Here is a 12,497-nt window from a genome sequence, read left to right as displayed (position 1 = left end):
AGATGCAAAAGCCTCTAGCTGCCATTGGAATTTTCTTTTCTAAAATGAGCATTTTTATCAGGCTCTTGTGTGTAGGTTCAGTAATTTCACGTTAATGGCAATGAATAGGTTGTTTTCATTGCTATTTAAGTAAAATAACTGAACATAAAATAGGAGCCTGAGGAAAATGCTCATTTTATATGAAAATTTCAAACGGCAGTTAGAGGGTTTTGCATCAACTCTTCACATAGATGTCTTGATAAGGCAGAGACACAAAACTTTTTTTTTTATAACTTGCATTACACAGTCCTGCATCTTGACAAAATTCTGCTGATTTCCAAAAAAAGAAAGAAAGAAAAAAAGGCCTAAGATTGCCTAAATTGATAAAGTTTTAAAATATCGATAAAAACTTTCCATTACATGCATTTTTCCCCCCACAAAATAAGAATGACATTTTCCAAATTATAGACTATAAAACAGGTACTATTTTTTAGCACATTGCTTTTAACTATGCTATCAAAAACTGAGACGTCAACTACTTGATATGTAAGTTTCACAAATGAATTTTGGCAGATTTTACACCTATATGGTGTACTTTCACAGCCTTCTTTGATCATATTTGCCAAGGGTGCCGATATTTTTGGCCATGACGGTGATCTATCTATCTATCTATCTATCTATCTATCTATCTATCTATCTATCTATCTATCTATCTATCTATCTATCTATCTATCTATCTATCTATCTATCTATCTATCTATCTATCTATCTATCTATCTTTTTTCCCTGTGAAATCGCACCTTGTCTCAGTCTCTATTCACTTCTATTGTATGGTTAGTGACTGGGGCTGTCATTCTGTCCAAAGTCTACTTTACTGTCCCACAGAAAAGAAAAGAAAATCACACATGTTTGCATCAACATGAAGGTAACATATATGTAAATAAATGATTTTGAGTAAAAGTAAACTGTTGTAAATACGTAAACGCTATTTTAATTTTTGGGTGAACTATTCCTTTAAATTTGTCCCTAACGTCCATCCATATGTTTGCTTCAGGAAGTGCTTCCTGTCGGTCGAGTGCATGTTTTTGGATCAGCACCGATTCTCCGCGTATCGTTTATATTACATCGTTTAAATGTGACACTAATAAGAGAACAATAACCGGTTGTTATCGTCAATTAACAGTAACACAATAACAGTCTTCGCTAGCTTTTGCTCGCAAGTGTATGGACTAGAGTAACGTTAGCTTTGACAAAACTAAAAGATGGTTCGAAAACACACAACAACATGATGTGACAATTTGGTTTGAAACGTCTAACAAGGAGCTAGAGCCTTTGTAGCTTGTTTATATAAGTAGCTAGACTTTTCACGGTTGGTTTAAGGCTTTTTTAAATCGGTTTACTCGTCAATATGTCCGAAGTCATACACTCGTTTCAGACACAGCTGTCTGGGGTCATGGAGACCGTTTTTAAAGCTGCCATATTTGAGATCACCCGTCTCGTGGAGGACAGTTTCGTGAAGGAAGTGTCCCGCAGTCGAGAGCAGGTAGAGACTCTGAAGAAGAGGCTCCAGTGGAGCGAGACCAGACGGAGAAATCAAGAGATGAGTGTGAGGAGTCTGAGGTGTGCAGAGTGTGATAAAGCCCGTGTGTGTAACGAGGAAACAGAAGAAATGTCACTACAATCAGGTTTGTATACGAGCACAATTCAACTGAGGCTCAGTGTCTTGGTTGTCACTATTTGTAATGTTCTACAAAAGGAAATTAATTTTTTGTATAATCTATAGGAAGATCATATTTGATATAGTAAACTTAGTGATTTCTTTGCTAGTAATTATTGTAGATCAGAACAGGAATTTATTGTGAACTATGCATACTGAAATCTTGCACATTTAACAAACACTGTATTGCGTTAGAAAATAAAAAATGGGTTTATGGTAGTTTTGGTGGGTGTTCGAGTTCAGTACAATTCAACAAAAATCATACAATAACAAAATCTTGTACAAATAGCAAACCGTTAACATTAATATACAATACAAAATAAATATATAAATAAAACAATGAAATGTATTGTTTTTAACAACTTCTAAACATTTGTTCACAAATTGTGAATATTTTAAACAGTACTCTTTTTATTTATTTTTAATTTTTTTGTTTTTACATTTTAACTTTTTAAATATGAAATAGAGCAGTTCAGCATGGTACTAGTAACAATCATGAGATTCCCAGTGCACTGAACATGCAAGAACTGATAAAAATGTTAGATAAATGCGTAATGACAGTGCATACATATTCATGCAAATACCCTCAGGCTGGTTGAGAAACTGTCATAACACAATACATCAACTCTTTGCAGGCATGTTCATGACCCTAAATGAGGAAAAGTCACAAAAACAAAACAAAAAACATCATAGGTTAACCAGTATTTCTGACAACGCAAAAATCCAAACCTGCAACATAACATAAAACAAGGAATTGTTTAAGACCCCCATGTCATTCCAGATATAACTTTTTCCTTCCATCCCTTTAAAGACCATTAAAGGACTGTGTAATCAATGCCCTCACAGTTGCATTCACCCTTGACCACATGTAGAGAATGAACGCAGCCTCAAACAGGAGAAAGTTCCGGATGGGAGCTGGGGAAGCTGTGAGTTGGAGTCTGACACACTTTTGGGAAAAGAGAGATTAGAAGACCAAACCAGCACCAGTAATACAGCAGAGGTGAGTAGCCTACTGGATAAACCACTTTTATGAACCTTGTTTGTACTGCAGTGTTTCTCAAAAGCGGTGTCTGAAACCTGAAAAATAATGCTGTGAAGATAGTAAGGCGTTATTTTCTAAATGCTTGTTATTGATCTTAATGTGAACAGTTCCAGCATGTTTCATTTTTTTTTAAACTCAGTCTTCCAGTGAAACAAAACTTAAACTCTGCCCCTTTCTTAAAATCAACTGGATGCTCCATCCAATCAACAACCGATATAGAACCAAGTCCCCATTCTACATTTTTCCTTTTCTGATAATCTGTTTCATCACAATACAGAAGAAAAGATCTGCTGCTACTTCCGTTTCATTGTGACTTTAACGTTCTGTGCACATTCTGTCACATTGTGTTCTCTGTAGTCTGCAAGCACAGAGGTCAGGAAAGTGGAATGCGTATTAAAAGAGGAGACCCTTTATGTCACTGCCGCTAATAAAGAGCTTCAAGATGGTTGGACGTTGGATACTGAAGGTGTAATTTTTAAACATCTGATTACTACTTTAACCCTCTCGCATTAGACCGTTTCAAGATTTTTTTTTTCATGTTTGGTTTTCCAGGAGCTGAGACGTCAGATTTCTCAGCTCACAGTTACAGTGAGCAGGAGCTGCAGCAGATTCAGGAAGAGTGGAGCTCTGGACTTGATCAGACCGCTGACAATGAAGCTTATGCAGATATCGCAGACGTCCAGGGCCTGACGTATCGGACACGTTATGACGCAGAAGAGCTAGCAAGCTACGGTGTCCATGAACTGGACATGGGAGACCTGGACGGTCTCGCAGAAAGAACTGAAGACATGTTGGGTAATTCAGTATCAGCTGCAGTTGGGCCTGATCAAATCGACCTGGACCAAGAAGGTGGGAGACATCACAGCTCTTCCAATAAGAGTAAGAGAGGAAACAGAGGCTCTTTACCTGTGCAAGCAACCGCAGAAACGGAAGTCGTGGATAGAGATACGCACTGTTTACTTATTAATGCAGATGGCCACTTGCAAGACATAAATTCCTTCACGGAAGTTCGCAGTGGGGTTGCAGGAGGTGCTGGACATAGAGGACACTCACTGTATGTTGGGGACACAGCTAGTGGTGCAGTTTATAAGGGACATGCATTGAATAACTCTCTGAAACCTAATGTTGGACAAACGTTAGGAGACAGCAGGGCTTCTGCAAAAGCCTTCCCAGTTTCCCACCGAGTCAGTTCAAGTGCAGCATACACATGTAACCAGTGCGGTAAGAAGTTCACTCAGGCCTGCAATCTAAAAGTGCACCAGCGTGTCCACCAGCGGGACGGTCTCCACTTGTGCAGCCACTGTGGGAAAGGATACTCGTCCTTCAGTGACCTGCGAAGGCACCGATGCAGTCAGACCGGAGACAAGCCCTACACCTGCACACTGTGTGGGAACAAATTCAGCCGACCGTGGAATCTCAAGCTGCATCAACGTATTCACACACAGGAGAAACCACACAAGTGCACTCTGTGCAGTAAGAGCTTTACCCGGGCCGACATCTTGAAAGTCCATCAACGTACCCATACAGGAGAAAGACCGTACTGCTGTGGTGTCTGTGGACTGAGCTTCAAACGACTGGATCATCTCAGGTCACATCAGCGCAAACATAGTGCTGACCAGAACTATCCATAAGAAAATAATTCACCACACAACCTTACAGAGTTGTTTTGACTTAAACTGCTAGAAGGTCATAAATCACAAATTGTTGGAGGGCCATAAATCCAGGTGTTTTCCATAAATCATAACACTGTTGCTGTAGAATCTCCCATTATAGTTATGTCTTCTGTATAATTTACATTTTGTTTTTCTGAAAGGGTTAGTTCATCCAAAAATGAATATTCATTATTTACTTACCCTTAGGTAGTTTTAGTCCTGTTTGACATTCTTCTGTGGAACATAAAGGAAGATTTTTTTTCTTTTTGTCTGTATAATCTGTTTGGTTTCCAACATTCTTCAGAATGTCATCTTTTGTGTTTAGCAGAAGAAATTAAGTAAACAGGTTCAAGAGTAAATAATGACAGAATATTCATTTTTGGGTGAACTATGCCTATAAGTTATGCTTTGGATAATGTGGCCAACTTTGCATCACTTAAAAGTTTGAATATTGTTTACTTGTGAATAGAGTGGTCAGAGATAAGTGACAATCATGCTCTTTAGAGCTGTATTGTCTGTCACACTCATTTTGAAAAATAGATTCACTTCAGTTTATTTTAATAAACCTGCCAAATATATATTTGCTCAAATATGCAATGTATGTCACATCATGGAATATCAGTCCATTTTCAGCTCTCTGCTTCAGTGATGAATAGTCAAATGTCATTTAAAAGATTTATCTGGTTGGTGGTTGATTAAATCCTACAGCGGTTTATTCCAAATGCTTATTGTTCATTTTCATTATTGGCTTATCAGAACTCATGCAAGGAATAATTGACAAGTGGCAACTGAGTAATAGCTTCACACAGACTTTATAGCTGTGTGTTTACTGAAAAATAATTACACTTCTTTGAACAGGGGTGTCAAACTCAGTTCCTGGAGGGCTGCAGCCCTGCAGAGTTTAGATCCAACCCTGCTCCAACATACAATCCATGCAGTTTTCAAATAAGCCTGAATGATTAGATTCGCTGGATCAGATGTGTTTAATTAGGGTTATAGCTGAACTATACAGGGCTGTGGCCCTCCAGGAACTGAGTTTGACACCCTTGCCTTAGAACGTCAACCAATTAAAATCAAGCATTTAACAGTCCTCTGTTATAAAACTTAGAAAACACTTGAGTAATGCCAAAGTAATGAATAAGGGCATCCTATAGTGAATCGATGTGTTTTTGTAAGAAAAATATCCATAATTAAAATGTTATAAACACTTTTCTCTAACTTCCGCTAACTGCCATTATAAAGCTTGGAAGAGCCAGGACAGTTTTTAATATATTAATCCGATATATTAATATTTTTCTGAAATAATATTTTTCTGAAAGAAGAAAGTCATATACACGTAGGATGCCTTAAAGCATGGGCTAATTTTCATTTTTGGGTGAGCTAACCCTTCAATACTACAATTTTAGTACCTTTCAGAAATACATCACCACTGACTGTGATTAGAACAGTGTCATTTTAATATCAAAGAGATTCTATTACAGTTTTCAATCATATTTTGAATTTTTATATTTTGAATTTTAGGTTTTAGTAATTTTGTTATCAGTTTTTAGGCTATTTTTAATGTCTAATTTTTAACAATATTTAAGTTTTATTTATTTTAATACAAAGTTAAATACAATTTACGTTTGATTTTTTTAATAGTTTTTAGTTAACGTTTAAGTAACAAAATTTCACCTGCTGTGTTGCTGTTTGCTAAATACTGCAAAATAGTTAATTATGAAAGTAATGTGGTTTTTGTTTAGAAAATTATATTAGTTTATTCCAGGGGTGCCCAAACGTGGTCCTGGAGGGCCAGTGTCCTGCAGAGTTTAGATCCAACCCCACTTGGACACACCTGAACCAGCAAATCAAGCTCTTACTACAGGTACATCTCAAAAAATTAGAATATCATGAAAAAGTTAATTTGTTATTGTAACTTATTTCAAAAAGTGAAACTTTCATATATTTTAGATTCATTACATGTAAAGTAAAACATTTCAAAAAAATTTTTTTTGTTTTAATTTAGATGATTAGAGCTTACAGCTCATGAAAGTCAAAAATCAGTATCTCAAAATATTAGAATATTTACATTTGAGTTTCAATAAATGACCATCCCTACAGTATAAATTGTGGGCATCTCTTGTTATTTGAAACCACAATAATGGGGAAGACTGCTGACTTGTCAATGATCCAGAAGACAAACACTGACGCCCTCTACAAAGAGGGTAAGTCACAGAGGGTCATTACTGAAAGGTGTAGCTGTTCACAGAGTGCTGTATCAAAGCATATTAAATGCAAAGTTGACTGGAAGGAAGAATTTGGGTAGGAAAAGGTGCACAAGCAAAAGGGATGACTGTAAGCTTGAGAATACTGTCAAGCAAAGCTGTGGAGCAATCCAACAATGCAGATGACCTGAAGGCCGCTATCAAAGCATCCTGGGCTTCCATTATACCTGAGCAGTGCCACAGGCTGATTACCTCCATGCCACGCCGCATTAATGCAGTAATTCATGCAAAAGGAGGCCCAACCAAGTATTGAGTGCATATAAATGAACATACTTTTCAAAAGCCTGACATTTCTGTTTAAAATATCCTTTTTTTTATTGATCTTATGCAATATTCAAATTTTCTGAGACACTGAATTTTGGGTTTTCATTATCTGTAAGCCATAATCATCAAAATTTCAAGAAATAAAGGCTTGAAATGTTTCACTCTATGTGTAATAAATCTATATAATATATGGGTTTCACTTTCTGAAATGAGTGACACAAAATATTGACCTTTTTCATGATATTCTAATTTTTTGAGATGTACCTGTAGGCATACTAGAAACTCCCTGGAAGGCTGTGTTGAGGCAAGTTGGAGTTAAACTCTACAGGACCGAGTTTGGGCACCTCTGGTTTATTCTATAATATAACAAATCGGGTAAAAAACCGTTCTGTCCAACAAGGCCACCGTACCACCTGTGACGTCACCCACAACATCATTGTCCGTCTGCTCGGTTCGTTCTGACACTGATGCTGAATTATGCATTAGTCAAATTCACACACTCACGAAACAAACTAGGCAGCATGTACTACAGTCATCTGGACATTATGCGACAGCTGCTCGCGTCTAAAGGACATCTATTTCTGCTCGCGCTTCATACTGTCAGGCAGATGAAATCTGCTCGATGCTAACTAACTCTGTGAGGATTTTATCATCGGGGTTTGATTGACAGGCCGTGAAAGTGTGAAGTGCAACATTTACCGTGAAGTTAAGTTCCCAGAATACTCGCGCGTGAAATGAGCACTCAATAGAAAATAAAATATTTGAGGTAGAAATCAACACGGGTGGTCATTAATGGCTTGATCTTTCAGCAATCAGTTGATCTTGATAAGAACGAGCTCGAGTAAGTTAGATCGGACACAGGATGTCGGACACGCTGGTCCTCTCCTTCCAGACTCAGCTGTCTGCGGTTATGGAAACTGTCCTCAAGACCACCATGTACGAGATCACCCGGCTAGTGGAGCAGAGCTTCTTGGAGCAGATGGATCGAGGCAAGCGAGAGGCGGAGGTGTTAAAACGGAGGCTGATAGTGTCGGAGGCCAAACTGAGGGAGCGGGAGAGGTTTAAGAGAGTGAGGTGTGTGGACTGTGGTCGGACAGCGGTGTCCAGGAGGAGGATACTACACCGAGGCCCCGAAGCACAGAGCAGTGAGTAGAAACAAGACTTTCCAAGAGGACCATCGCCAGTCAATGACAAATAACGTGCACTATGTTGGTTATAGTTTCATACATTTATACTGAATGGTTATGCCATTTTCAATAATTTAATGAACCAACAAATGTCAAATGGTTTAAAAATTACAGAAGTAATTTCCGTCATCATTTCCAGCAAAAGTTTCTGTACATTCAATGTTTTATAATTCAAAGTCATTTTATAAGAACTTAATGAACTTCACTAAAAAAGAGGATATAAAGTGGTTCTTAAACTTTTTTTTTTTTTTACTTTAAGGCCCCCTTTACAGTAATTAAGGGAAAATATGATTTCAGTTTACATAATGATTTTATAGAGCTATATTTTGTTTTAATATATTATTAATAATTTATGAATGTAAATACTTTTGCGGCCCCCTTGGAAGTTTGCTGAGCCTGATCTAAAGCAGGGTTTTAACAAACCTACAAATGTCAAATGGCTTAAAAATAAATAGTTTTTTCCTTGTCATAATTTTCTAGAAGATTTAAGGTATTATAGGCCTATTTCCTATATTTATGAGGGAAAATACTGAAATGAAATCAGAACAGGTGTATTCTAGCCATGTTTTTGTTAATTGTATTTTTTACTATATTTGAAGAATTTAATTTATTCAGATCTCAATTTGAGTGTCACAACGTCATTGTCTGATGTTTCACAATACATCATCATGAAATTATTATATTCAGTAAAATAAGTATTTTATTGTACACTGAATGCTATTCTTCTTCAAAGGTTCGGACCACCCACTTGTTGTAAAGCAGGACAATGCCTCTAACAATAGCTGGAGGTCCAGTCCCAAGGGAAACGCAACTCAGGAGAAGCCTTCAGCAGCTCCAGAATCTAAACAAAATGTGTGTATGGTATTGTTTTACTGGTAATATCCAGTGACCCAGAAGACAAAAGGCATTTGGACATTTTTGAGTGCCAAAGAGCATCAGTGAACTTGAGGGGAACTGATATCATAAAAAAATTACAGTTAATTTTGATAAGCCATTTGTTTGCTCATGCTATTTGATTTAATATCATCTAATGCAATAAAATTCAGACTTTTAAGTTTGGCTTAGATGTCCAAATACTTAAGCAATATACTGGGCCATTGTAGTTTGCTGAGATATATTAGTATCATTTTAGCTTTAGTTGGTATGAAGTTTCTAATTCACATGTGTTTTGCACATGACAGCCTGATCAAGTGTGTGATCCTAAACCTGGAGGGGAAGTGAAAGAGGAAGCAACAGATGCTAGAGACCCGCAAGCTTGTCTTGTAATACATCCTCATATACACAAACAAAAAGATCCTCCGGGCAGTGTTGAAGAGACCAATGGACTCCGCAATACAGATTCTGACCACAAACCAGGTGGCAGAGCTTGCACTGAAAGACCTGTGGATGAGGTCAGAAACCTCCCAAAATGGTTTGACCCTAAAACAGACCCTTTAGCACGGTCATCTGTTTCACAGCCAGAACCAATCAGGACCTCGGTATCTTCAGAGTCTCCGGGTTTGAGACCGCAAGTGGGCAGAATAGACTCAGGGCCTGTTAAACAGGAAGTTGTAGTGATGCTTCCACCAGACTGGGAAGATATGGAAAGGATCAGGCCTCCGGTGGTTTCTGCTCATAACAGTGCTAAGAAAACACAGTTAGATCTTCAGCCTGGAGATCCTCTCACCACTAGACCTCAAATCCAGGAGCGAGTTTCCTATCCTGCGCCTCCCGTCAAGGTTCAGAACCTTGCACCACAAACCATGCAGCATCTGAGATCACCCGTTAGGAAAAACACAAAAATCGTTCTACATCCCAATTCGGTTGTGACCGATCACGGTGCAGTTAATGTAGACCAGGCACAGCCCATCTGCAAAGCCCTTCCTGCTCCAAAACCCTCTCACATGCGTCAGTATGCTGAAGTAGCCGCAACAGGTGAAATAAGTTTCAGTACCGTACACCCAGGAAGAAGTCTGCCTCAGATGATCAGTATGAGGGTTCAAGGCGACACACGGCACCATTCGGCAAAGACAATGCACAATTGCAGCCAGTGTGGAAAAGGCTTCTCTCATCTGTGTCACCTCAGAGCTCACCAGCAGATTCACACAGGTGAGAGGCAGTTCTGCTGTACCATCTGTGGACGGAGTTTCACCAAACTGAGTAACCTGAAAGCACACCGCAGGGTTCACACTGGTGAGAGACCTTACATCTGCACAGACTGTGGGAAAAGGTTTACCCAGAAATGCAACTTGAAGAGACATCAGAGAATTCACTCGGAGTTCACTCACTCTATATGACGAGACGTGGAGGGGTGAAAGTGGTAGAATCTGGTACTTTACACATTAACATATTGATGTTTCGTTGACTGGTTAATTTATTTTAAAAATATCATGCATCGTGTTAAAAGTACTAAACCTCATTTTTCAAACCTTATGCTCAATTTTCTTCTGTATTGATGTGACTGGATCTCTCAGGGGAAAATACCAATTTTGTCTAAAGCAGAGCACTTTTCCATTCTCTCTGGATATGACAGGCTATTTCTCACCAATAAATGTCCACATTTTACTCTAAAATTAAAAGAGAGAATATATATATTTAAATGCAACACACACTATGCATGTATTACAGTTATGTAAATGCAAAACAACAACAATAATAATGATAAATTATAATGGGCCTAAAAATAGACTTTCTGTGTGCAAAATGTAACTTTCCATTCTTTTGAGTTTGGGGTAAAATACGACCTGGACAGTTTTACCCATGCTTTGGAAATTTTCTTTATTTGTTATTGGGCTTGGTGGTTCCTCTGGTTATCAAAATGGAGTTTTACAAGCCTTGATAAATACAACACAATTACTCAAGTATAGACTTAAATTAGATCCCTTTTGATTTGTTTGTATATTCAGATGTGTAGCATTAGCTCTTTGAAATGGTGCATATATAATGGTGCATTACTGTTTTTTCCTTTTCCTTTATAAGTAAACTGTTTGAAAAACAAATTTATGTGCACATGCTGATGTAGGCTAAAATAGTTACATGTTCATATTTAGATGTCAGTGTTTAAAGGTTCAAACCTATGCAGGAAGGCCAATAAAAGCACCTGCTAAACTTCAAATGACTATTTTAAAATGTAATGACATTAAATTACATGGTTTCAGTTTTTTTTTTGTGGTTTTTTTCAGAGTGTAGAGTGAGTAACAGTACAGCTGGTACATTCAAGCTACTTTCTCTTTTCTTTTTAGTTTAATGTCTTTTGCAGCAGACTGTTTTTTTAAAACTCTTCCAGTAAAGGCCAATTCACACCACACAGACAAACTCCAACAACCAAGTTGGCTCAAGTTGGCCGTTGGATTTAGAATCTGATGAAAAATAACTGTCATGTTCACACGGCACCAACAGACACCGACCAACTCTGACTGACTGGGGAGAAAATGGATGATATATCTATAAACATGTTCAGTCGGGTGAAAACAAACGCCAACCAACGCCAACAGCGGTAACACACTGATTCAACAAACTCTAACAGACTAGTTTGTTGGAGTTTGTGCGGTGTGAACTGGCCTTAATGCATGCAAACAGATTATTGGTTAATCAGGTACACCACAGTAAGCCATGTACATTACAGGCTCTATGACTGTAATTAAAATTATTTTCTTATTTTTCTGTGAAAATGAAATAAACATAAATTACGAAATTTCATTGAAAATGGACCAAATGGCAGGAAGTTAATGTCTCCATTTTTGTCATATATATGTAATTTTGAATAGTTAATGTCAGCAAAATTAAATACTTCTCCATCTGTTTGATATGTGCACGGGTCATGTGATATTTTCATGTTGTCTTTTTAATAACTGACATGGTCTCCTTTCCTATTGCACTACAACTGATACCATGTAATACTGATACACTAATACCACAGTAATGCTCTGTGGTAAGAGCACATGATGAAACAAACTTTAGGCCTGTGTACAGCAAGATGTGGCACTTTTTACTGTGTTTTTGTGACTCCTGCTGTATGGACACAGTTATAAATGATTAGAAGGCTAAATGGTCTTAAAAAATCACACGTGATCTTCAGTCAAAAATGTCTGCCATACGAAACTAATGGGAATTAATACAGAGCAGATTTTTTTAAATCTACAAATCAGCACCTAAGTAGTCCTTGACAATCTATAAATAAATACATATTCAAATCATAAAACAGGTTTTAAAATACTCTAATTAGCAACTAGGGAATACAGTCTATTGGGCTACAGAATCTAGCTACACAATGGTGTTTTTCTTTATTTCTCCCACCAGGTGGCATCAATGCTTCGGATTTTAACTCTTATAATATAATATATATATATTTTCCAATATTAGAACTATTTTATATAAAGAAATGGTACATATCTTAGAGGTCAGTCTTGTCTA

General features: G+C 37.5%; 1 protein-coding gene across 1 annotated transcript; it reads left to right on the top strand.

The window, feature by feature from the left end:
• Positions 1-1,022: 1,022 nt before the first annotated feature.
• Positions 1,023-11,886, top strand: LOC306873780 (uncharacterized protein). The gene is made up of 7 exons (XM_079423266.1): positions 1,023-1,664; positions 2,569-2,696; positions 3,096-3,204; positions 3,291-4,365; positions 7,780-8,063; positions 8,839-8,957; positions 9,287-11,886. The coding sequence occupies exons 1-7, from the start codon at positions 1,388-1,390 to the stop codon at positions 10,379-10,381; spliced, it is 3,087 nt and encodes a 1,028-aa protein (XP_079279392.1). The 5' UTR covers positions 1,023-1,387; the 3' UTR covers positions 10,382-11,886.
• Positions 11,887-12,497: the final 611 nt, after the last annotated feature.

This window comes from Barbus barbus (genome assembly GCF_936440315.1).
Source record: "Barbus barbus genome assembly, chromosome: 8".
In the NCBI taxonomy this organism is placed as follows: Eukaryota; Metazoa; Chordata; class Actinopteri; order Cypriniformes; family Cyprinidae; genus Barbus; species Barbus barbus.
The sequence above is the reverse complement of the archived record's forward strand: the minus strand, read 5'-3'. Positions and strand labels throughout refer to the sequence as shown.